This window comes from Nansenia antarctica, assembly GCF_963989245.1.
Source record: "Nansenia antarctica genome assembly, chromosome: 14".
NCBI classification, from domain to species: domain Eukaryota; kingdom Metazoa; phylum Chordata; class Actinopteri; order Argentiniformes; family Microstomatidae; genus Nansenia; species Nansenia antarctica.
The window spans coordinates 886,586-912,371 of NC_137684.1; the positions used below are offsets into that span (position 1 = coordinate 886,586).

At 45.5% G+C, this 25,786-nt stretch overlaps 1 protein-coding gene across 1 annotated transcript in view; it reads right to left on the reverse strand.

Moving 5' to 3' along the window:
* Positions 1-3,095: 3,095 nt before the first annotated feature.
* Positions 3,096-25,786, reverse strand: part of LOC308170441 (L-fucose kinase-like) — a gene marked incomplete at both ends in the record, with an annotated part of 162,152 nt that continues 139,461 nt past the window's right edge. The window contains 12 exons of the mRNA XM_080545231.1: positions 3,096-3,167; positions 4,513-4,736; positions 5,474-5,573; positions 8,654-8,841; positions 9,127-9,246; positions 9,994-10,137; positions 19,934-20,161; positions 21,143-21,309; positions 21,903-22,119; positions 23,238-23,593; positions 24,792-24,865; positions 25,424-25,597. Coding sequence (XP_080401357.1) covers positions 3,096-3,167; positions 4,513-4,736; positions 5,474-5,573; positions 8,654-8,841; positions 9,127-9,246; positions 9,994-10,137; positions 19,934-20,161; positions 21,143-21,309; positions 21,903-22,119; positions 23,238-23,593; positions 24,792-24,865; positions 25,424-25,597 — 2,064 coding nt within the window. The remainder of the gene's footprint in view (positions 3,168-4,512; positions 4,737-5,473; positions 5,574-8,653; positions 8,842-9,126; positions 9,247-9,993; positions 10,138-19,933; positions 20,162-21,142; positions 21,310-21,902; positions 22,120-23,237; positions 23,594-24,791; positions 24,866-25,423; positions 25,598-25,786) is intronic.

Below are 25,786 nucleotides of genomic sequence, written 5' to 3' on the forward strand. Positions count from 1 at the left end.
TTTTCGGCTGGGCGCCGGGCACGCACACACTCGTGCACGCGCGGCACTGCCCGGGAGGGAGGGACCCGCCTTCTTTGGTTAGCCTATAGGCTGGCTGGAGGGGGCGGGTCCTTCTCTCTCAGGCGGCGTTGTGTGTGTGTGTTTGGTGCTCAGCTGAAGATGGTGGCCCGAAGCTTAGAGGGAATTATTTTCACCGGACATTTTGTCCGACGAGTTTTCAATTTGTCGGACTTCAAAAAAAAATACCGGACAAAGACCGGTAATTACCGGTTAACGGAAACCCTGGTGCACGCGCCCATATCGAAGATTTGTAAGCCTGTCTTCTGTGAACACTGATGACACAAGGCTGATCCTCATTCGAGGAATCACCTGAGGCTTGAATACCAATCTCGAGGTCCCTGAGCGCCGCATTTAATTATAGCGCAGCTATATTAAGCCACCGTTAGTGGAATATGGCCCTGTATTGATTTGACTGTTGTTGTTGTTGTTGTTGTTGTTTTTTTTAACTTTAGACCACATGCATCCTCTTTTAGTAAATGTATGTCTGTAAGTGGGCTGCCAAGAGTTAGTATCTAGGCCCGCTATACTACATTGCATTGGCTTTTCAGTTCAGACACAACCCATGAAAACTCAATTCAATTCTACCAGAAGGCAAGGTGTAGTAATAAGCATTTCCCCATTACACGTCAAACTCTTTCAGATATATGAGGAAGTGTCTAGGGGAAATGTCTGGTGTTGGGAATTTGTCTGGTCTGGTGAATTTCTCGAAACATTCTAATCTTGCAAAACAAATAGCTTAGGTTGTTGTGTATGAGGTTCCAGACAGTCAGTCACCAACTCTGTGGTTGATATTGCAGATGGGGGACTCGAGCTGTCCAGGAGGGAGTGACTCCCAGTCGTCGATGACGGTGGAACTGAGCAAGGAGACTCTGGACACCATGCTAGACGGGCTGGGCCGGATCCGGGACCAGCTGTCTGTGGTGGTTGGAAAATGAGGACATTCACCTTTGGCTCTAGGGTGCATCTAAACACTCTAGAGTGGCCTATCGCCCTCCACTTCAACTGCATTGAACTCAAACCGTAGGGAAAGTAAAACCAGTATGGTGGAGGATGCCTATAGAGAGATCAGCCGTCGGCTTTTCGCCAGTCTGGTTTTCACATCAAAAAAGAGGAATCGCCTCTACTATTTGGCTTATGCACACTTTGTTCAGTAGTAGGCGAAATATTTGGAAATGGTGGAACAGACTCCCAGTCACCTGGGGAAGAAAGAAGTCACCATACACACACACAGTGTTTTTTTATTTTTATTTGATGAGAACAGAGTTTAACATTAGCCGATTTGCATTCACCATTTTATATTTTTCTTTCCCCACCCCCACAATGATAACAGAGAAGAAAGGAAAGATACTACATTCCCCTATTGGCCTGTCATCTTTTGAATCAGCAGACAGTGGCAACAATGTATTTTTATTCACTGTTTATTGTGTAAATAAATGAAGAGATTAACTCTGAAATCAGTCTGTGTAACCTCCCCAATCACACTGGTCCACAATATGGCACAGTAAAGCTGAATTCATTATATTAAAAAAACTTCTGGCTCACGCTTGTGTAACAGTTAATCATTGTCTGCCTGTAGGTGGTGGCCCATGAGGGTCTATTTGAATATATGTAAAACAACAACACTGGTGCATTACCTGAACCATGGCGTTGGTTCTGTGAGAGCAGTACTGAGGTGCCTGTGCGATGCTTTCCACCACAGCACTCACTCACACTCACACTCACACCTTCCCTAAGCAAAACAAACACACATGGTGTGATGTTGCACCTGCAACTCTGAGCCAGACTGTGTGACTAGTCAACATGCAATAGTGTAACAGCTGATCCTCGTCCAACCAAGGCTGAATTCAAACCCATGTAACAACTTAAATGTAACATACAAGCTTGCACACTAACCATTAAAGGTGAAGTGTTAGATAAGTAAGATAATAAGATACGTTTTATCTCACACTGGCCACACATACTGAACATAACACATGCTATGTTTTCTAATAGCGGCAAATGTGTGCATATCCTTAACAAACAAAGTGTAACATAGGTAAGCATCACAACACCAGGTTTTATAAAGGCTTTGTTTGGGCGCTCTTCAGTTCATGTTATTGATCATTCCTTACTTGCTACTGATGTACCATGGCAAGTTAGCACAACTGTAACAATCATATTGTACCTTTAAAGCAACTATGCACAGCACTCCATGTCTCTGACCCATTTGTTGCGCTCAAGGAGAGGTATTACTTTTTCACAACATGATTACAAACTATAGTAGCTATAGTATAGTAATACGTCCTTATTTAGAGTCATATTAATCATATCATGATCAAGGAGTAAATGACACAGTAGATGCTTTAAACCACAGCATTGATTGCGTTGATCTTTGTCCATATTTTCAGATCTCGGGAAGACAACGTCATCTTAGCAAACATACTTGATACATGAACACTAAACATAAGTTATGCTTTCCTTTCAATCACATACTAAATGGCTCCGATGAGACATTTCATGCACCATTTAAGTCTTAATAGGTGTTTGACACTGTTAAATGACAAAAGTTAGGTAACAATCTCTTAAAGCTAATAGTCAACTTCCAGACCGCTTGTTAAGCGGACTACCAGTAGATGCGCAACAGATATTACGAGGCCTGGATAATAATTTGACGTGTCAGTAACCACATCAATATGATCCGTGACCAGTATATTAAAGACTGAGTGGTTGTGTAACAGCATTTACGAATGGTGGTAACTTTGTTAAGTACTGTAACTTTGAGTCAGAGGGTTACTACTTAATAAGGTCCTCTGAGCTAACACTGCTTTCACATTTCATCTTTATAATTACTACTGAACACTCCAATAACAGTTAGTCTCACAACAACACTTGAGCAGATGTGTTGGTGGCAGTGAAAATTCCTTTCAAAAGGCATGTGCCAACTTAAGGAAGACACAGTGTACAGTAAGTAACGGGACAGTAAGTAACGGGACAGTAAAGCAGTGGTGAGGTCCGTCCATGTTCATTCGTCTGTCCGCCCCGTCCGTCTGTCCGTCTCAGGAAGGCTCCAGCAGTGAGATCCCCTCCATGTCCAGCTCAACTGAATGGACAGTGAAGTCTCCAAGGCCCTGTGATACACAATAGGCAATGCTGGTTTGTTTTGGCTCCATAACAGGGTTCCTACAAGTTTCAACAAGTCAAATTTAATACCCTTTTAGGCCTTTTTCTAGACCTCTTTGAATAGAATTTTAGACCTGTCGCAAAACCATATGATAGCTTTTTGTCATCCTCTAGGTGATGAAGTTAGGGATTTCAAAAAAGTCTGAAGGATAATTAATATAAAATAAATAAGTCAGATAATTACTCAAAAGTAAATGTATTAACATTAACAGTTAACTGTAGAAAGTCACTTCAACGTGAAGAGAACAAAGTGCACAAAAGCTTCCTTGCAGGACAGCTCCCTTTTTAGGCCTTATAAATCGGATTGATGGATTTTAGACTTTAGGGGCCCTTTTATGCACTTCATCAATAAGACGAGGCGGTAGATCTAAACTTAAGACGTGGAGGCGTGGTCAAGGCCACTTTGCTATTATGCGTGCTGTAGTGGGCGCCTAAAACCCGGCGCTAAGCAAAGAAATTAGTCATGGGTGTGTTTTGGGCGTCTTCTCAATCAACCCAATCAGCGTGCCAGGTGCCATTCCCTTTAAGAACCGGCTGCGTTGAGTCATTAGCGCTATGCTATTATGGAAGTCCTGAGAAGGAGGTCAGCGCGCTTCTCTGCCTCTCCCTTCTGAAATAAAGCATTTATACTGTGACCGTAATTGACGTCTTGCCGTGGAGCCACGTGCGTGTTCATGTCTGCCCACATGCATGCGCAAACCGTGGAGGCGCGCTCGTGTTTCAAAACGTGCATGAAGTCTAAACTTAAGAACTTTTCAAACCACTTCTTAGCGCTAGGAGCAAAGTCAGATCGCATAATAGCAGGGGCGCCTAGTGCACTTCATTAACATATGAACACTCCCACAATGAGCAATATATGCACGGGAGTTTTACGTCTTATGTGTGGGCGCCTATCGACACCTGCATAATAGCAGTAGCGCGTATGAAGCGCATAATAAGGGTGGGGGTAGGTCTTAACCTGGCGGTGAGTCTTAATTAACACTTAAGACGGCAAGTTAAGAAGTGCATAATAGGGCCCAAAGGCTTTTTACGACCGGCGCGGGAACCCTGTTTAAACTCATGTAAAGACTGCCAACCAGAAGTTGATAGATCAGCTCTCCTCTTGGAAAGAAGTAAAAGTTTATTAGCCATTTCATGAACTGCAAATACATTCATCGGAAATTCTACGTTCTAGATTCTAGAGCTCTACATACATGACACAAACAACATTACCTTAATGACATGAATAAGTGCTCAGTAGGATATATGAATGCAACATAGTGGCCATTTCCGTTTCTCTCCTTCCGTACTCACGTGTGTATTGTTGAGGATGTGCCTCACTGTCTCCCCCTGCTGGGGCTGGCGGGTCAGCAGGTAGAGGAAGCCCCCCCCCCCAGCGCCGGCCAGGCTCTGCCCCAGGGCCAGGGGGCGGAGGGCGTCCATCATGGCCCGCACGGCGGCCGGCTCGCACCCGGGAGCCATCACCTTCTTCTGCTGCCAGGAGCGCTCCAGACACGCCCCCAGCCTGGTCAGAGAACCTTCCAGAAAGAGAGAGAGAGAGAGAGAGAGAGAGAGAGAGGGAGAGGGAGGGGGGAGAGGGGGACACTTCTTAAAACACACCTTTTCACAATGGCTTACTTGGTTTGATCTCCTGTATTTTGTTTGTTGTTATATCTGATTTTGCTGTTTTTATCTCATTTTGCTTTGTTGATTTTAATGTTTTGATATGTGGTTTTAAACTGTCTTGTAAGGTGTCCTTGAGAGCCTTGAAAGGCGCCCATAAATAAAATGTATTATTATTATTATTTATTATTACTTCAACAAAAGAGAATATAAAAAGTTTCCCCAATGAAAAAGTCCCTATTCATGCTAGCAAGCACATTTGCATTGTTATCTGGCTGGTCTCATGCTCAGTGTGTGATTGTGTTAATTTTACGAGTTCCGTCGAAAAGCTCATGTGCAGTACGGCCTGATTTTTTTAGATAGATTTTTTTAGTGTCATTTGGTCACTTTTGAGTCACGTTGTGTTCAGTTACCCAAAACCGTGGCTTGGTCTGAGGGGGCGTCTCTCACTCACTCACTCACCAGCTGTCTCACCCTCACTCACTCACCCTCAGTCTCACTCTCTCTCACTCACCCTCACCCTCACTCTCTCTCACCCTCAGTCTCACTCTCTCTCACTCACCCTCAGTCTCACTCACTCACCCTCACTCTCACTCTCACCCTCAGTCTCACTCTCACTCTCACTCACTCACCCTCAGTCTCACTCACTCACCCTCAGTGCACGCACGGGCACACTCCTCTGCATTGTCCACCAGCTGTTCAGCGTTCTCCACGATGGCAGGGAGGCGGCTGTACCAGCTCCGCACCACATCCTGCCAAACACAACACAGTTTAGGTAGGCTACCCAATATTATCTCCCGGTCTCAAATGGTTAACAAGTGTTAGTGACAGAGAGAGGTAGATTAGAGTTAGGTAGAGGAATGTAAAACGATCAGATCTAGGACAGACTTAATCCCTCATTACATATTCCCAAGATATTGCTGAAAGGTGACCTTTTTATTGATGTTCGATTACTAATATTATTTCAAACAGATAATTTCTTGAAGTTGATCACAGTACCAGACTTTAGTATTCAGTATACAGCCTTTATGTATTTAGAATGAATATAAAACAACAACAAAAGTGGTGGAGAAAAAAAAGCCATCAATAAGATGAAAGGAACAGCTGATCTTGATGCTCTTGACCACAGATTTAGAAGAATAAACTCTATTACAATGCCCCCTGGGATAGGGAATCTCCATCCCTTGGTTCTAAGAACAGCACTTAAAGGTGGGGTTTGAGAAACACTCAGCTCAGTCAGGACAAACCTTAACATGGCATTGACTCACATTAAAAACTGAGGTTTAGGGACGAGGCAGAGGGAAGAGTGATCAGTTTAGGACCTGTGGCTTCCCCTCCTCATCTCCTTTCCTCCACTGAAGTATCAGGACAGTCACGGGACAGGACAGGTAAGACAGTATTATTCCAGGTGGGCATTTACCACCGTTTTTGTTAGTCTTATCTTTAAAGAAGTGCAGATGAGCATAAATGAAGTAGATGGAATGGAATGGACTTTATTTGTCATTGCTACAGTACAGGTACCAAACAACGAAATTTAGGAGGGGTGGCTCCCCTGGTGTTAGGAAAGGAAAAAGAAAACACATTTTAGAAAAAGCATAGATGCATAAAATCACAAGAAGGTAAGGAGCTGGTTTACATCAATAAAGGCTATGTACACAGTCCACTGTACTATACTGCACAGATAGTCAACTAGTTAAGGCCACTCTTAACTTATTTTGATTCATTTGTTCAATAATTGAAGAGAAATTGCAGCATTGACAGGAAGTGTTCTACTGCTACTGTATAATGTAAACAGGAAGTGGTCAGAAGTGGTATTACTGTGAAAGACACAGGAAGGACGTGTATGTTAGTGTAGCGACTAGATAGAGCCAAAAATAAAAAAGTTGCAACAAAAGAAACCTGTCTGGTTTCTGTATTGTAGACAGGAAATCATGTATGAGACAGACAGCCAAAACCATGGGTTGCCTACTCACTAAGACATTGATGTAGGATTGATAGTCATCATTATTTTGTAGAGATATGGTCTCATCCCTGAGAAATAAGTTTACATGCATGTATTAATCAGAATATGCTCACTAGTCGGGTAAGAGTCATGTAAACACGTGCAGAACCGGATTAAGGCCATAGGAGAATATTTGGAGAATATTCCGAATAAGACCCCTGGCATATGCCTGTTTGAATCTGAATATTGTGACATGTTTACACCTTAATCGGAAAATGTCGCTTTCCGGAATATTCAGTCACGTCTGCGCATGCTCGATTCGCAGGGAATCCTGGGTTTTGTTGTTGTTAGGGACAGCATAGCAAGCCACGATGGCGACTAGCAGGAGCCAGCATTTCTGGAGTGAGGAGGAGACTGCAGTCTGCCTTCAGATAATTAAAGATATAAATATAGAGTACATAGATGAAAGAAAACATAGAAATAGTGACCTAGTGATCTTTTAAAAAGTTTGTGAGGGACTGAAGGAGGAAGGTTTTGTTAGAACAGTCAACCAGGTGAGACACAGGGGGAACACACTCAAGGTGGCTCTGGCTGGCATGAACGGCATAAGCTGGATACACTTGTTCGCCATTTCTTCTCGCTCTTGTCTTCCAATGTTGAGGACAAAGTGGATCAGCAGGAGTGTTGTAGTTAAATTGTGGTTCAAAAGCGCAAGTAGGAGAACACAATAATGGAGGACTATGTTGGAAACAAGCATTGTGGCCTAGCTGTGGGTTAACGCCCGCTCAACGACCACAACCAAGCTACCAACACTAACGTTACTATAGTAACAACTATTTCCGGATGACTTCATAATTTTTAAGACGGGGGCTCGAATCCCACTTCTGACATTCACTTTTTACTGCATTTCGTTGTCTGATGCTTGTACTCTGCAATAAGTTGAATCTAATCTAAAAATGTATGTTTAAAATGATGGCATAGGCTAATGTATTAGAGAACTGACATAACTACAATTGTGTTTGAAGCCTTTCTGACTAGTAAATTATGTTCTTCTAGCATTGTAACGGGACCCTGGATTTGGCATAGATTATTATTTCGTATGATTACTGATGGATAGATGATTCACTTACTTAGACAGATGTATATATTGCAAATCGATTTGCATGAAGGCTTCTGTTAAATGTCAAGAAAATAAACCTTCAATTAAAATCAACCGCTCTCACCTGAGGCAAGGTTCAAACCAGCCAGACTATTTGTTTTAACCTTTGAAAAGTTTATTGAACAAATTGTGGAAATACCAGTTCATGCCCTACGTGTGGAAACAACGAATCAAGCTTTTGAGAAGACAAAAATCTTCCTTCTATAGACAGACACTCTCCAGAGACATGATGAGTTAATGTGGGGTTCAGAATGAAAAAAACGGTAAATGGACTGACTTATATAGACGCCTTATTCCAAAGCACTTTACAACAGCCTCTCATTCACCCATTCACACACACATTCACACACCAATGATGACAAGCTACCATGCAAGGCGCCGGCCGGCTCATTGGGAGCAATTTGGGGTTCAGTGTCTTGCCCAAGGACACTTCGACATGTGCCCAGCCGGGGCTCGAACCGCCGATCTGCCGACCTTGCGATCATTAGACGCCGGCTCTACCTCCTGCGCCCCAGCCGCCCCCAAATGGAGGAACCAGAGGAGGATCAGGGAAATAATGACAACCGGATTTCCTGTGTAAGCACATCCCTCCTGTTCTGTCTATAGAACACAGAAGCCAATTGTTGAGCACACGATAAGCTGGAAGCACAGGAACCATGTCATCTGTCAGAGGAAGGAACATGTCTGACTTAAGAGACGAGGCTTCATATCAGTAAGAGATGTGTGACTACCTGCAGTAGGTTCCGTGCTAGCCGTGTCTTGCCGGTGTAGACCAATAGGAGGTGTTGCTGTAGAGAGACCAGGAAGTCCTGGGACAGAGCGAGACGTTCCACTTCCACCCGGAGGGGGAGACACACTTTGGACCGTGCCACCTTCACCCCCCCCACTAAACCCCCCACCTGGTCCTGCCATCCACCACCTAGGAGACGGTGGGAGGGACGGAGGGAGAGAGGGAGGGAGGGAGGGAGAGAAAAACACAAAGAGAGAAGGGGGGGGGTGAATACTCACCAGCGAACAACCTCAAGCCCCAGATTCAGATGGCAAACATGAACAATGTGCAACACAGTTATGGAACAGAATGAAAACACCTCCAAACCCCACATTCAAATCAAACGAAGCCTTCATGCATATAACTTTGTGTGTGTGTGTGTGTGTGTGTGTGTGTGTGTGTGTGTGTGTGCATCTTGAGTGTGTGTTATCTGACCGGTGGTTAGCATCTGCTCTAGGTGCAGGACAGCGTGGATGAGGGAGTCTGTGTCGTAGGTGCGGCCGGTGCATCTGTACACAGCTGCCAACACCGCCCCCGCCAGGATGCTGCTGGTACCTGCAGGTAGGAGAGGAGAGGAGAGGAGAGGAGAGGAGAGGAGAGGAGAGGAGAGGAGAGGAGAGGAGAGGAGAGGAGAGGAGAGGAGAGGAGAGGAGAGGAGAGGAGAGGAGAGGAGAGGAGAGGAGAGGAGAGGAGAGGAGAGGAGAGGAGAGGAGAGGAGAGGGGAGGAGAGGAGAGGAGAGGAGAGGAGGGGTTAAGGGAGTTGCATTCAGATTCTTTGAGAATTTTGAATGATTCTTTCTTTACCTATTTTTCTTTAACTCCACAAAGATCAAATTACGGATGGGAAAGAGAAGTAAGAAGGGATAAAGCACAGCTGAAATGTACATGTCAGACTTTACAGGAAGTAACGGCTTGTTGTTCCCTTGTATTAACATTCTTCTGGCATTGGCACGCAATTGCTCGAACGCATTTTGCATGACAGTGGACAAGCGTGTTGCGTGTGTCAACCTTTCCTCTCAGAGGTAATAGCCCATAATAATAGACCATAATAGAAATAGACCATAATAGACCATAGCCTCCTCCCAGCACCATGGCGATCAGACCTGTGTCAAAATAGTATTTGAAAAAAATTCAAATACTTTGAGCGTTTGCTTTAACCTTGGGTTTGTCTTTGCACTTTTGGGACTATTGCATTGGCTCCACTGCGCTAGACCAACTCAGTCAAACCCAGACTGTTTCCACCCGGGTCTGACGGCTCTCTCTCTCTCTCTCTCTCTCTCTCTCTCTCTCTCTCTCTCTTACCCAGTCCAGAGCCGTGGGGCAGCAGAGACCAGCTGTGGATCTCCACCCCCCCTCCCCACCTCTGCAGCAGCTGCTCCTCCAGGGGCTGCTGGGAAGGGAAGGTGACCAGGCCGCTGCACACACACACCGCCTTCAGCAGGGCACCTGACACACACACACAAACACACACAGGGATAGAGTTATACCGTCTCATTTTGTTTTCCAAAGTTGTGATATGACGTTACCTTGGGAAGATGGGACACATCAGAGTGGAGGTCTTAACGGGTCCACCCCCGAACCCAAAAACTTCCCGACTCTGGGTCCCGGCTCTGACTCAGGGTTCCCACACCTTCTGAGACATCAAATTCAAGCACCTTTCAAGGACTTTCAAGACTCAATTCCCTCAAATTCAAGGACCCAACACGGCATCGTTTGAGACAGATAGTTTGAGACGGTTTAGAAAGAGTGAACTACCCTTGTAATAGTCTGTGAACTAATCAATAGTGCAGTGTAAGCTAATATTATACATAATATATGTATTTGTCATTTCTCATCCTCTTGGAGCAGGGGAGGGGGAAATGGAAACTCAACATGGGAACATCTATGGTGGCCCTTAAAGGTCAATTCATTTTAAAGCAATAATTATTGTTGCTTGAATGCAATACCCATTTAAAGCCCATGCAAGAGGTTCTTTTCATTATGGCTGTGTTCGTGAGGTGGCTGTGGTGCAGGAGGTAGAGTGGCGCAGGAGGTAGAGCTGCCGTCTAATGATCGCAAGGTTGGCAGATCGGCGGTTCGAGCCCCAGCTGGCCACATGTCGAAGTGTTCTTGGGCAAGACATTGAACCCCAAATTGCTCTCTATGAGCAGGCCGGCGCCTTGCATGGTAGCTTGCCGCCATTGGTGTGTGAACAGGGTATATACAGGAATCTTGAGGTTCATTTCAATACCTTTCTAAGACTTTTTCCAGACCTCACCGCCACTTCGAGCTGTAACCGTTTACATCAGTGACACCTTTAACTTAACAGTTTTAGTTTGCAATAGACTAGACCACTATCATACAACAGAATTCAAATAGGCTGGGAAAAATTAAACCAAAGGCAAGGTTTATTAAAAACATACATGCACACACACACACACACACACACACACAGATATACAGACACACACAGATGCATACGTACACACACACCACACATACACGTACACACACACACACACAGATATACAGACACACACAGATGCATACGTACACACACACCACACATACACGTACACACAAACAGACAGATATACACGCACACACGCACGCACGCACACAGTCAGTTAGGGCAGCATACTCTCACCAACATGCATACACATATGTTTCAATACAGTAGACCTAATGTAGGATAAAGAACATATCCTGTCCATATAACATCCCAATAACTCTTAGTTAAACAAAAAGGGATTTAAGAAACAAGACGTAATGTGACTCATCCCACCAAGGGAGACACACGTCCTAGGACCATCTAGGCACCCAAAAGGCACCATCTAGGCGTCCAAAAGGCACCATCAAGAGGGCACAACAGCGGCTATACACCCTGAGATGCCTCAGGAAAGAACACAACAAGCAGGAGATACTGGTGGCCTTCTACCGCGGCGCAGTGGAGAGCATCCTCACCTACGGCATCTGCAACTGGTTCTACAGCTGCACAACAGCGGAGAGAAATGCGCTACAGAGAGTCGTGAGAACAGCACAGAAGATCACCGGCGCCCCCCTCCCCTCTCTGGAAGAGCTGTACAACACACGCTGTCTCAGGAAGGCCTCCTAGATCTCCAGGGACCCGACCCACCCTGGGCACGTACACTTTATCAGGCTGCCCTCGAAAAGGAGGTACAGGACCCCGGCCGCTAAGACAAACAGACTGAAGAACTGCTTCTACCACAGGGCCGTCAAGGCCCTGAACACAGCAAAGGCCTAAGTTCTGGGCCCAGGACAGTCTGGACGGATTGTATGGCAGCTAGTGCTGAGGCACAAACATGTACATTTCAAGCCTGCAAACTGTGACACTTTAAATAACGTGAAAAAATACTTTTGTGCAATATGACAACCCTAGTTGACTATCTGTGCAGTATAGTACAGTGGATTGTGTACATAGCCTTTATTTATGTAAACCAGCTCTTTACCTTCTTGTGATTTTATTCTTTTTCTAAAAGTTTTTTTTTTTTTTACCTTTCCTAACACCAGGGGAGCCACCCCTCCTAAATTTCGTTGTTTGGTACCTGTACTGTAGCAATGACAATAAAGTCCATTCATTCATTCATTCATTCATTCATTCATCTCCCCTCCCTAATTCACCATTTGAACAACAACAGTGTTCTCAGACAGGTTTGGGTTTGGTCATGACATGCTCCACTCAACCAAAAAAAAGATCTTCATGACTTCATGTGCCTCAGCTCGTCTGATTTCGAGTCCAGCAGCTTCTCAGTTTCGACCAGTGTGTTCTGTTTTTCTTTGCATCTTCTTCTCAGGGTGTTTGATTTTGTGAGCAGCTGGGCCATTAATGATCCACATTTCCCCTCTGCCTGCTCGGCTAGCTGATCAGCATCTCTTTGGAGGGAGTGGCACACCTCTGCCAGAACCTTTTTCTTTTTCTTCAGGTCTTCTATGTCCTCTAGAACGGCTTTTCTCTTGAGGCCCTGTGCAGAACTCAGTTTCTTCCTCCGTTCATCTTCCAGGTAAATCCTGTACTTTGACCTTGCAGAGGCTACTGAACCCATGAACTCCTTGGTGAGAGGTACCTTGAGAACACCCCCACAGACACAGACCTTGTCGCAGATCAACCTCAAAGCTTCCATCGACCTTTCAAGGATGTTGCACGTTTCAACCTCCTTGTTGATGGAGAATCCTCTTTCTACCGTGGCTTGTCCATGGGACAGAAGTAGAAGGCTCTGAGAAAACGTGGACAGCTCAGGGTAAGACTGGCTGAGTGCTGAGTGCAGGAACACATCAAGCCGCTCCTTCAGGGGCTGAAAGGAGAGGAATCTCTCATCTCTCGCCTCAAGAGAGAGAAAGCTCTGGAACTGTTGGACGATCACATCACCTGGAACAGGGGAAATTAAATAAATATTACTAATAGGTTAAATTAAATTCTAGTCATTTAGTTAATCTTTCATTGGACAAATACACGGCACAGTGTCTGTAAAGTAATTAAAAGGAAAGCAGTGTAGTGTAGATATCTTCTGTGTTACTATTATTTCATTCGGATGCATTTGAAAAAAGCTTAGACACTTTCACACTGACAAAAGAATGCACAGAAAATGGTCTTAGCCTACAGTAACCTATCCACTTCTACTCTCTGTATATTTTTCCTACCAGCTGAGACGCCTCCTGCCAACTGCTTGTCCTGCAGCATTGTTTGTACTGTTGTCTTCATCTTTGCGAGGCACCACTCTGCATCTCTGTGCATGCTTGTGGGATCCAAACATCCAATGGCCCTGATCACTGGAATGTTCAGGGGGCTTTTCTCCTGCACTTTCTTAACCATGTTAACCAGGCCCTGCATGCACTCTTTCCTGAAGGTGAGCACAGAAAGCTCACCTACCCTGCTTCCTGGCTTGCCCTGAAGTGCCCGTGACAAATAAGGAACAGACTATAAACATAGGCTATAAATTATGTAGAAGGTAAGCTTTATAGTCTAAAAAAAGTTTCTCCATATCCGCTATTATTATTATTATTATTAATTAATAATAATAATACAAACAGCAGAATAAGATGTACAAATTGTAGTTGGATTGGTGTACAGATAGAGCAAATCCAGACATACATCCCTGAAAAGAAAATAGGCAGTACCAAAATTACCTTGATGGCAGTTTCAGCACCCAGGCCTATGTCAACATCCTTGTAGGATACCCTGTCCGCCTCATCAGCCACGTCAATTTTGGTCAGCTTCAGGGGAGTGGCGTCTTGCAGGAGCTCCCCCTTTACAAACCGCCGCAGGAGACTCTTAAAAGGATATAGCAAGCAATCAGTGACAGAACTATCCTACTAGCCTACCATTAAACAGATAATTGGTGTGAGTGTGTGTGTTTCTTTGCATCAATGTTTTATCTCAAGTGACTTGGCCAATCTATGTAAAACTGCACATGGCATTGAGGATGGATTGGCAGAGGGGCACTATTTTGCAGAGTTGTGGACCACCACAAATCCACGGGTATGGACTAGTTAATATAGATTAATCATAGTTGAATTAGGCCGTAGTGTAATGACTACCTTCAGCAGCTCACTCAAATCTTTGGCCAAGAAGGGCAGAACTGGCTCATCAGTTTGATAGTTGGTCAGGAAGGGCCTGAAGGTCCTGGATATCGCCAGGAAGAACTGGAGCTTGGCGATGATGAGGGGATCCGCTTGTGCTGCCTCAATGATGTCGTAAGAGGCAGTACCGGGGTTTGGGAGCTTCTTCTGCTTGACTGCATCCATGTACATCATGATCATTGGCCACACTAGAATTGCCCTCTCTGACACAGGGACATTTTCAACCCACCCGTGCAAAAATGGACAATGTCAGGTCACTCCAATTTTAATTGTGTCATTTTACTTCATTGTTGCCACATAAAAACACAGACATTTCAGGCCAAGCCCTTTCTCAATGTGTATTCTCAACCTACCCGTGGCCACAGAATGGTAGCGGAAAGCAGGTGGACCCAGTCAAGGCAGTGAAGTCTTCCCTCCTAGCTGGAACATTGTGGAAAAGGAAATGGAGTGCTCGAAGGACCTTGTCCAGCTGCCACATAGTAAAACCTGCCTTCACTGCATTGTGGATGGTGTGAAGCCCACAGCTTCCAACATTGACTAGATGAGCACCATACAGCTCAGCATGCTCTTTCTGGAGGAGGTCTGCCAACTTCAAGTTGACATTTGGGCCGTCCATACTGATGGATAGAAGCTGCCTCATATTGAGTTTTGCAACACATTCCTGTGAATAGACACAGCAATTAGTATTTAATGACAATATTCATTAAATGTTTATTCTTGAAATACACTGCCATTCAGACATTCAGTAAGATATTAACTATAGCCTAATTTCCACTCATCATTATATGTAAATTACTTCCAAGCCATTCAAGCTAAACTGAACTGCTAGCCTGGTCACCCAACTTCACTCCTCAAGAATAATGAAGACAATTTGCTAGTTAAAGGACCCACAATAACCACACACACACACACACACACACACACACACACACACACACACAATCAATCAAAATCACACATCCAACAGTAACCTTATTACACCACTCTCTGTGTCACATTTATCCCTAGGGATACATTTTTATCCTTACTGACAGACAACCACCCTCTCTACCGTCCATGCCTCCTCCTCCCCAATCCCATCAACCTGTGTCGAGTCACTTGCCACATCCCAATCTCATCTATTAATCTACACTTTAGCCACACGATTGTCCATAAGTATAAGTATGAAAAATGTAAATAAACGTACTTTGATGTGATGCAGCAGGTCGTCAGCTTTTCCGTGTCCCAGGAATTGAGAGCCAATGTACCGTGATTGAACACGGTCATCCTGCCAAAACCGAATGTGGACGTCGAGCTGTTTCGTTTTTGTTGACTGGTTGAGAGACTCGTCAAACATCAGCACAAACTGGCCAGCCTTGTTAATGGTGTCAATGAGCTGCTGCTTAAAGTATGGTGCTATCCCGAATCTTATTATATATCCAGTTTTGTCCTTGCCACAGGAGAACGTCTTGGCAATGTCCGAGTCTGGAAACATTGCCTTGAAAACATCGGAAATGTTTTCGTTTGAGTTCAGTGAGTGGTGTTTCACCGCTGTGTCGAGACACCATATAATCTCCGCACGCAGTGTTTGTGTGCCGCCCAGAGCCAACCTGATGTCGGCAAAAGACGAGGCAGAGGTGGCTGCCCTGTTAGTAGCCACGGTCGTAGCTGTACCGTGAGCTTCATTGGGTGCGGCTGGTGTAACGTCGGCAGTAGATTTAGGTAGTGTTGCAACGGCAGTAGCACAAACATTTACAATAGAGAGCTGCCGCTCTCGGTGACCAACGGCGGCCTTGTGGCTAGCGCCATGCATGTGCGACTTAACCCCGTTGATCCCCATCGATGCAACACTTGTTTTCTTTTTACATATACAATACGCCTCCCTGATGTTACCGGCGACTGGTTGCAGGCAGCCATGGCTTAAAGTCTGGCACATCCAACCAGGACTCCGCAAATGTACACTTTCCCATTGTTATTTTTTTACACTTTCCACTTGGTTTCTACAAAATGATTCAAAGAAATTCGTTTTCGTCTTTCGCTCTCAGGGCGTCATGTGACATAACCTCGGGGTTATGCATTACGTTAAAGTTTCCGGTTCATCTTAGTTTTTTTAATAAAACTAATAAATTCACGAACTTTTACTAAAAGTTTTTAGGACAAACTCTTTGGACAGAGTCTAATTCAGAAAAATACATACAAAATTCAAGACCTCATAAAATCGTGATAAGACTTTTTAATACTTATTAAGGGTCTTGATTTTCCCAAAATCGATTTATCAACTTTTAATACTTTTCAAGACACCGCGGACAATGTGTGTGTGAATGGGTGGATGAGAGGCCGTTGTAAAGCGCTTTGGATAAAGGCGCTATAAGTCAGTCCATTTACCATTTCGTAAATTCGCTCTGAGAGCGCCGGAGCGCACAGTGTGTTCAACGGCAAGGGACCAAGTAATTTGATTGGACAAGAGGCATTCCATGAGTGCTGATCAGATTTCCAGAACGAATTTACGAAGGCAGCCTATATCTTTTATTGTGTCATTTAGAATGTTGGAATGTATAGAAGTTCTGATGCTGTTTATCACTACCATGACAACGGATGTAAAACATTCAAAAGTAAGTAACTTCAGCTCAGTGCAGTGCAGTGTTCTACATTCATTTGCAAACATGGACAAAGAGAGAGAAGATATTGAGAGACAGTGGGAGGATATAAGGAGTGCTATGGAGGCCTTGGAGAAGAAGGAGGAGGAGATGGAAGGAATGGAGGTGGCCCTCTTTGAGGAAAGGAAGCAGCTCAACAGAGACAACATGGTGTTGAGCAGGAAGCAACAGCAGGTGGAAATAAAGGTAGAGTGGTGGAAAGAGAAGACAGACATCTTATTGGAGGACAGGGAGGAGTTGAGGGCAAAGGAGGAGGAGGTTGAGAGGAGGCAGAGGAGGTTGAGAGGGGGAGTGAGGAGATGGAGAGAGAAAGGCAGGTGATGGAAAGAGAGAGACAGGAAATGCAACAACAGCGTTTGAAGAACAAGAAAGAGGAGGAACTTCTGAGGAAGGAGAGAGAGGAGATGGCTGAGAAGGGAGAGAGGCTCTGGCAAAAGAGGCTCAAACTAAACAGAGCTCAACAGGAGCACATGCTCAAAACATGGAGCGACACTGATGCCCTGACTAACCAGAGAGGACTGCTGGAAGAAGAGAGAGAGAAGTTAAAGGAGAGGGAGAGCAAGATGAACTTGAGAGAGAGTGAGGAAATGGAGAGGATGGAAAGAGAGAGACAGGAGACCGAACAGCAGCGTTTGAAGAACAAGAAAGAGGAGGAACTTCTGAGGAAGGAGAGAGAGGAGATGGCTGAGAAGGGAGAGAGGCTCTGGCAAAAGAGGCTCAAACTAAACAGAGCTCAACAGGAGCACATGCTCAAAAAGCGTTTGAAGAACAAGAAAGAGGAGGAACTTCTGAGGAAGGAGAGAGAGGAGATGGCTGAGAAGGGAGAGAGGCTCTGGCAAAAGAGGCTCAAACTAAACAGAGCTCAACAGGAGCACATGCTCAAAACATGGAGCGACACTGATGCCCTGACTAACCAGAGAGGACTGCTGGAAGAAGAGAGAGAGAAGTTAAAGGAGAGGGAGAGCAAGATGAACTTGAGAGAGAGTGAGGAAATGGAGAGGATGGAAAGAGAGAGACAGGAAACCGAACAGCAGCGTTTGAAGAACAAGAAAGAGGAGGAACTTCTGAGGAAGGAGAGAGAGGAGATGGCTGAGAAGGGAGAGAGGCTCTGGCAAAAGAGGCTCAAACTAAACAGAGCTCAACAGGAGCACATGCTCAAAAAGCGTTTGAAGAACAAGAAAGAGGAGGAACTTCTGAGGAAGGAGAAAGAGGAGATGGCTGAGAAGGGAGAGAGGCTCTGGCAAGAGAGGCTCAAACTGAACAGAGCTCAACAGGAGCATATGCTCAAAACATGGAGCGACAGCGACGCCCTGACTAACCAGAGAGGACTGCTGGAAGAAGAGAGAGAAGAATTGAAGATGGACAAAAAACCGAGGGAGGAAGCTCTGACAAAAGAGAGGCAACGGATGGTGAGTGAAAAAGAATGAATAGAAAGAGATATAATCTACAGTAGTCTATAGTCTGACATCTGAGGCTGTGTTATGGTTGGGGGGAAATGTGTAGGCTATACCTTGACCTAACTACCATGATCTGCTTCCTGATTTGTGGACCAACGTCACTACTCTGACTTTGCATTCTACCTCCTCTTCTTTCACCAATCACCTCTAACCCCCTTATGTCCTGTTTTGACTTTGTTGCAGGTGAACATGGGCCATAAGGATCACCTAACGGTCACCACAATCGCAGCAGCCTGGGCCCTGAATACCAGCCTCCACTCAGAGAAATCCCAGCCAGCAGGCTCAGGTAATACATCCCATACACTACATGAGTGTGTGTGTGTGTGTGTGTGTGTGTGTGTGTGTGTGTGTGTCCATACAGTTCATTATCAAGGTATAACAAAAGAGCTTAAAGTATTATTTCCAGTGGAGTGGGGCCTATAGACTAATATAATCAGCTGAGCTCACTTGACATTGGCCCTGCCTGAATACAGTGATTCTGTTGCAGGAGATGGCTTACTGACCTGATTGGCTAAGGAACTGGAGAGGAGAGGAAGGAGCGGAAGACAAACTTATTATTGATAACAAACTTGATTATAAATGCTTTCACCATTTCATCTGTGACTACTTTGAACTGCAACTAGGGAGTAACTATGGCAATTCTTGAATGGCCAAGTCAATCTTTACATTTAATCCAATTGAACATAATTTCCTGATAAGAGTTTAGGCAAAAAGATCTAAAAACAAACACCTGAAGATGGCTGCAGTACAGGCCATCCCCAGACAATACCCAGCATCTAGTGAGGTCAATGGGTTGCAGATTAGTTATTGCAGTTATTGCATAATCCAGGGTTCCCGCACCTTCTGAAACATCAAATTCAAGCACCTTTCAAGGACTTTCAAGACTCAATTCCCTCAAAGTCAAGGACCCAACACGGCATAGTTTGAGACGCATCTAGATGAGAATTGATATAATAGGAACTATCCGCTCACAGACAACAATTAAAAAGAGAGGCTTGAATGTGTGAACACTAGATGGTCTCTTGCCTTCTCTATCACAGAACAGCAAAACAATATATTGTGAAATATGTGTAAAGTTAAGCAATACAAAGACTTATTTACTAGTTGACGAGCTAAGAAAAACATTTTTGAATATATATTTAAAAAAAATAGAGAGAGAGAGAGAGAGGAATTCAAGCACTTTCAATGACCTATGTCTATTTTGAAAAACTTTTAAGGCCTTGATTTTTTTTCTCTCAAATTCACAAACTTTCAAGGATTTCAAGGACCCGTGGGAACCCTGCTGACTGTTCACAGAAGTTTTATTTCAATTTTCAAATAAGAAAAACCCCTGACCCGACATGTACTGTACTACCACACCACTCCTCCCTCCATCCCTCTCCTCTCTCCCTCCTCCCCTGTCCCCTGCTTGCTTCCTCCCTCCATCCCTCTCCTCTCTCCCTCCCTCCTCCCTCCCTCCTCCCCTAGCCCCTCCCTCCTCCCCTAGCCCCTCCCTCCTCCCCTCCCCTCTCTCTCCTCCCCTCCCCCCTCCCTCCCTACCTCGATGGAGGGAGGAAGCAAGCAGAGCCTCACCAGGTGCGTGCGGCTGACAGTGGTCCTTCAGATCCTCCAGCCTTTCACAAACGGTCTCCATGGCGACACCGCAGTCCATCCCTCCGCTGGAACTGACCAATAGCAGGCGGGGCTCCTTGATGCGCCGAGCCCTGGCGCCGATGGGCCGCCTCCCATCGACCCTCACGGCCACGTTGACCACGGAGCCGCCGTGTTCAAAGGCGATGGGGGGCGTGTCACTCCAGCCACCTGGGGGGGAGATTACTGCTGTTGACTGGTGGTGTGTTCATAAGAACTTGTAATAATAATAATAATAATAATAATACATTATGGTCAAATGCCCCCTCCATGGCTGTTCTCGTTTAACAGATGGATGGTAAATGGACTGCACTTATATAGTGCCTTTATCCAAAGCACTTTACAACAGCCTCTCATTCACCCATTCACACACACATTCACACACCAATGGCGGCAAGCTACCATGCAAGGCGCCGGCCCGCTCATTGGGAGCAATTTGGGGTTCAGTGTCTTGCCCAAGGACACTTTGACATGTGGCCAGCCGGGGCTCGAACCGCCGATCTGCCAACCTTCCAATCATTAGACGCCGACTCTACCTTCTGCGCCACAGCCACCCCACATTAGACTTATATAGTGCTTTTCTAGACACTCAAAGACGCTTTACAAACTGAAAAGATCGAGTAGTAATAATAAAAAGAAACAAAATAAATAAATAAAAGAAAGTATAGGGGCGTAATTGAGGTAGTGCTGGGGACACATGGGAAGGGGAGGGGGAGAGGGAGAGGGTTAACTGGTGAAGGCGAGCTTGAAGTAGTGGGTTTTGAGGGCCTAATATCTCCAGGCTTACTGCTGTGACTGGTGGTGTGTTAACACTAGAACAGCCGTGCCTTTTTTACCTACTAAAAGAGCCGCCTCTTTACAATGCTCAAGCTGCTACTTACACACAACGACCACTAGTTGGCCATCTGTTCAATTAGCCTGCTTCCTACACAGAAAAACGGCAAAATAGCTTTATACTATTGATGTGATTTTGAAAATGTAAGGATACTGGGTGGTAGAACACACATATCTAGGAAAAGTCATGAAAGGAGGGTCCTGAAATTTGATAGAGTGCAAAGATATAACATTTTTCTTTAGTCACAGAGGTCAAATGACCCCTCATGGCTGTTTTAGTGTTCATAAGAACTGGTGAACCAGGCCTCTGCGACTCACCTGATAGGTCCAACCTGGCAGGACACTCCACTTCCTGCCACGCCCCTATGGGCATCACCTCGCCACGACCGATGGAGACGTACGCCTGTGCTGACATCACAGCTTGGCGTAGCAGCACCTGCCCAGCCCCCTCGTAGTGTCGCGCTGCACGCACTAGCAAGTCTGTCCTGTAGAGGGCAGCAACACATCCACGCAGTAGGTCACACTAACACTACTAATACTGCATGTATTATTGACTCGTGTAAATGACAAAATAATGATCTGTTTCCATTGTCGCAAACTCAAAGGCTGCATCATGATAATCTTGACCGGCTTCATTTCTAATACAGCCACTTTTGACTTTTGGATTTTTGTTGCAAGTAATTTACATCTAATTTAGGCTTAAGAAGGTACAGTATGTAACATTTCGAGCTTTCTAAAAGCTTCCTAATGGTTGTAACGACTCTACGTTTAATAATTAGCAATCAGGGAAAGAAAGAAATATTTCATGAACGAATCCTGTTTTGGTCCGGAAAAAGCACATTCAGTGTTCAGGTAGTCAGGTAGTGTGCTGGTAGTCATAGTAACCAGGTAGTGTGCTGGTCGTCATAGTAACCAGGTAGTGTGCTGGTAGTCATAGTAACCAGGTAGTGTGCTGGTGGTCATAGTAACCAGGTAGTGTGCTAGTCGTCATAGTAACCAGGTAGTGTGCTGGTAGTCATAGTAACCAGGTAGTGTGCTGGTAGTCATAGTAACCAGGTAGTGTGCTGGGTGGTCGTACCTGCTGAGCCAGTTGAGTCTCTGGGCGGCCAGGGTCTGCACCCCGCCAGGCAGGTCCCCCCGCTCCAGCAGAGAGAAGGCGTGGCTCCAGGCACGGTTGGCGGCCGGCCCGCTCCTCAGACCCCCCCTGCCCTCCCCGGCCAGACAGCCCAGCACGTCAGCTATACAGGCCAGGCAGCGGGCCGCCACGCCCAGGTTCTCTTTGCTCCCTGCCGCGACTGGAGGTCCCAGAGAGAGAGAGAGAGAGAGGGTGGAGTGTTAAAAGGTGCGATCTCAAATTCATAGACAGAGCTTTGTGTTACTTTGAGATATCTATGTATCCCACTCTGAGCTCTCTCAGAATGAACCGATAGAGAGCAAAACGCAAAATTCTACGCTAAATACTGGTGGGAAGCCTGCATGACCCCATCGCCAGGAAGTCCTCGTTTTTAAACCAAAAATGTCTTAGAACCCTAGCCTCATGCCTAGTTCAGTGCCATTTTAATTATGCAATCAGCTCATGGTACTGGAACCTCAACAAACCTCTGAAAACTAAACTTCAAACAGCACAGAAGAAATTAATTAGAGTGGTGTTGGGCTTCCGTTACAAAGCGCACGTTGGAAAGGCCCAATTCATGGAGCTTCAATGGCTGCCAGTTGAAGCCAGAGCCAGTCAGATGCGTCTTGTGACAGTCCACAGGGTCCTGAACAACAGAGCTCCGGCTTACTTTAATAATCTCTTTGAGAGAATAGCACACTCATACAACACTAGAGGAAGCTGCGATAATCTAGTCCCCTGTAGACACAGTAAAAAAAACAGGAGAAGTTTCGTTCACATATACAGGCGCAGTGGAATGGAACAAGTTGCCTTTAAGCATCAAAGAAACTGACAGTACCGCAGCTTTCAAGGCTAAGATCAGAATACAGCTGTTTAGCAACATCCCACTGTAAACCAAATAGAGAGTTATAGGACAGGAGAAGGACTTGTATGTTCCAGGCTAAATTATATACGTCTTGGAAGTTTTTATGGACTTGTTGGTTGCTATTGATGCGCTTTGTCTTCCCACATCAAGGACCTGTTTGTCTGTCTGTTCTGTTGTACTGTATGACTGTATGGGAGTGTTGTACTGTACGGGAGTGTTGTACTGTATGGGAGTGGCTGTTGGTATGGCCCCTTCCCCTCGTGGCCCTTTTTAACACCAGGGACAGCGACGGAAACAAGTCACAGACTTTATCGCTCCATCCCTGACAATTACAAGCATCATTGTCTCCATCTATGTATTTGTATTATTGTCAATAATTCAAATAAAAATAAAAAAAATCGATAAAAAAACCCATTTGGAAATGAGCCACTCACTGGAGTCTAGTGTGCTCAGCAGCGCCTCCTGCTGGCCTCCCAGCACAGCAGCTCTGAAGCAGGGCAGGAGGCTGTGGTCACTGTGGCCCTTCAGTGTGTCCGTCACTCTCCTCCTCCCTGCCAGGAAGAACAGCTCCTCCCTCCAGCCCAGCTCCGCATCCTGGTCAGCCAGGGACAGCACCTCCCTGAGAGACAGCCTCCAGGCCCCCTGCCACTGCTTCAGCGACCCAGGCCCGCCCAGCAGCCAGCCGACGCCCTCCTCCAGCCCTACAGCGCCCTCTCTGGGCTGGAAGACCGGGAACAGGCGAGCCTCCAGGAGGGAGCGGGGTCCGCTGGACCCCCACAGCTCCTCAGACCTGCAGGGGAGGAGGGGGGAGGTGTGATGGGGGGGTAGTGGTGGTCTAGTGGATAGTGAGTTGGACTTGTGATCGGAAGGTTGTGAGTTCAAATCCCGCCTGAAGCCACACCACTACTAGTGTGCCCTTGGGTAAGGCACTTAGCCCTCAGTTACTCCAGGGGGAATGTCCCTGTAATTCGTAATTGTAAGTCGCTTTGGATAAAAGCGTCTGCTAAATGGCAAAATTTAAAATTAATTATTATGTTCTGCTCATCCACCTGAGTACAACAGCTAGTCACATACTGTATCATGTTTTCAGTTTGAATAACATGCAATAATACATAGTTTATGCATGCAATAGTGGAAATAGCTAATTGTTTTCATATCGACAATGCGTGTACAGCCCACACAGATCTTGTAGAGGGATGTTAAGTAGTTATACTGAGAGTGGTGCTGCTGCTCCCATTCATGTCCCCTGGCATGGCTACATGGCTACATGGTAGCTCCCCGCCAGACAAAGAAAGCTCAACAATGGAAATATTACTGAAAAAAGTGTCTAGATGAGCTGGGTTTCAGGTTTAAGGCAAGGTCAAGGGTCATGTTAAGGTTAATGTTAATGGAATGGAATGGAATGGACTTTATTTGTCATTGCTACAGTACAGGTACCAAACAACGAAATTTAGGAGGGGTGGCTCCCCTGGTGTTAGGAAAGGAAAAAGAAAACACATTTTAGAAAAAGCATAGATGCATAAAATCACAAGAAGGTAAGGAGCTGGTTTACATCAATAAAGGCTATGTACACAATCCACTGTACTATACTGCACAGATAGTCAACTAGGGTTGTCATATTGCACAAAAAGTATTTTTTCACATTATTTTAAAGTGTCACAGTTTGCAGGCTTGAAAATGTACATGTTTGTGCCTCAGCACTAGCTGCCATACAATCCGTCCGGACTGTCCTGGGCCCAGAACTTAGGCCTTTTCTGTGTTCAGGGCCTTGACGGCCCTGTGGTAGAAGCAATTCTTCAGTCTGTTTGTCTTAGCGGCCGGGGTCCTGTACCTCCTGTTCGAGGGCAGCTTGACAAAGTGTACGTGCCCAGGGTGGGTCGGGTCCTTGAGACAGGGGGTGGGGTTAGTCTCTATTCATCTCTATGGTGGTTAGTCTCTATGGTGGTTAGTTTCTAAGATGGTTAGTCTCGCCACGCTATCAGTCCTACTGTATCTCAGTGCGGTCGTAGAGGTCTCTCCAACTGTGGTTGAGGAAGGTAGCAGTTCCATCGTCAGAGGCGACCTAGAGGAGAGGGAGGCGTGGGTGAGAGGCAGGGGCGGAGAGACGGGGGGTGTCTCAACTGTCTCTGCTCTACTCCTCAGATCCTTCTTAGCTGCACTAAGGAGCACCATAGGAGATATTTTCTGCCTGCCCTAATAAGACTGTACAACTCCTCCTCTGGCTGGCTCGATGGGGGTGATCAGAGTCAGGCTGGGGGATGTGAAATACATTACATTTTTACATTTTTGGCATTTAGCAGACACCTTATTCCAAAGCAACTTACAATCAATACATTTGACTAAGCAATCCACCAAAATCATCAATCCACCAGTCGTAGCAGGAAGAGTAATCCAGCTCAGGCCCGGGGCCATTGATAGAAGGAAAAACCTTCTTCTATCACCTTCTTCTAAACCTAATTTTTTTTTTTCATACTGGACTGTTCTTACTGTGTAATGTTTCAGTGGTTTGACTTGAAAACATGCTTCACTGTCCCGTTACTGACGCAGGGCACTGTAATGACATCATGAGCTACCGAGTGATGACATGACCAAAGGAGAGCAAGAAAAAGCGTTTTGTTACCTCAAGATCATCAGAAGCCCCCAGCGCTGTATAAACAGTGAGCTTCAGATTTCCAAGTTGTACACGGTGTCCCTGGATGATGATGTCATTAGTTAAAGCCAGCTTCCGGAGGTGCGATGAGGAGGTCACCTCCAGGCCTGACAATAAACAACCTGACTGGAGCTCTAGTGGACCCTGGGGGCAAAGTTCAAAGGTTAATCAGTGACTTGAATCATTTTCGAGTAGTCAGTAATATCAGCTGATGTTGATATGGTCCTAAAAAAAAAAGAATAGTTAAGTAATTACTTTTTGCATACAAGCCTCAGATATCCTAATGACAAGCTACTACATTTTTTCTACATTGAAATGATGTGAATGTTTGAA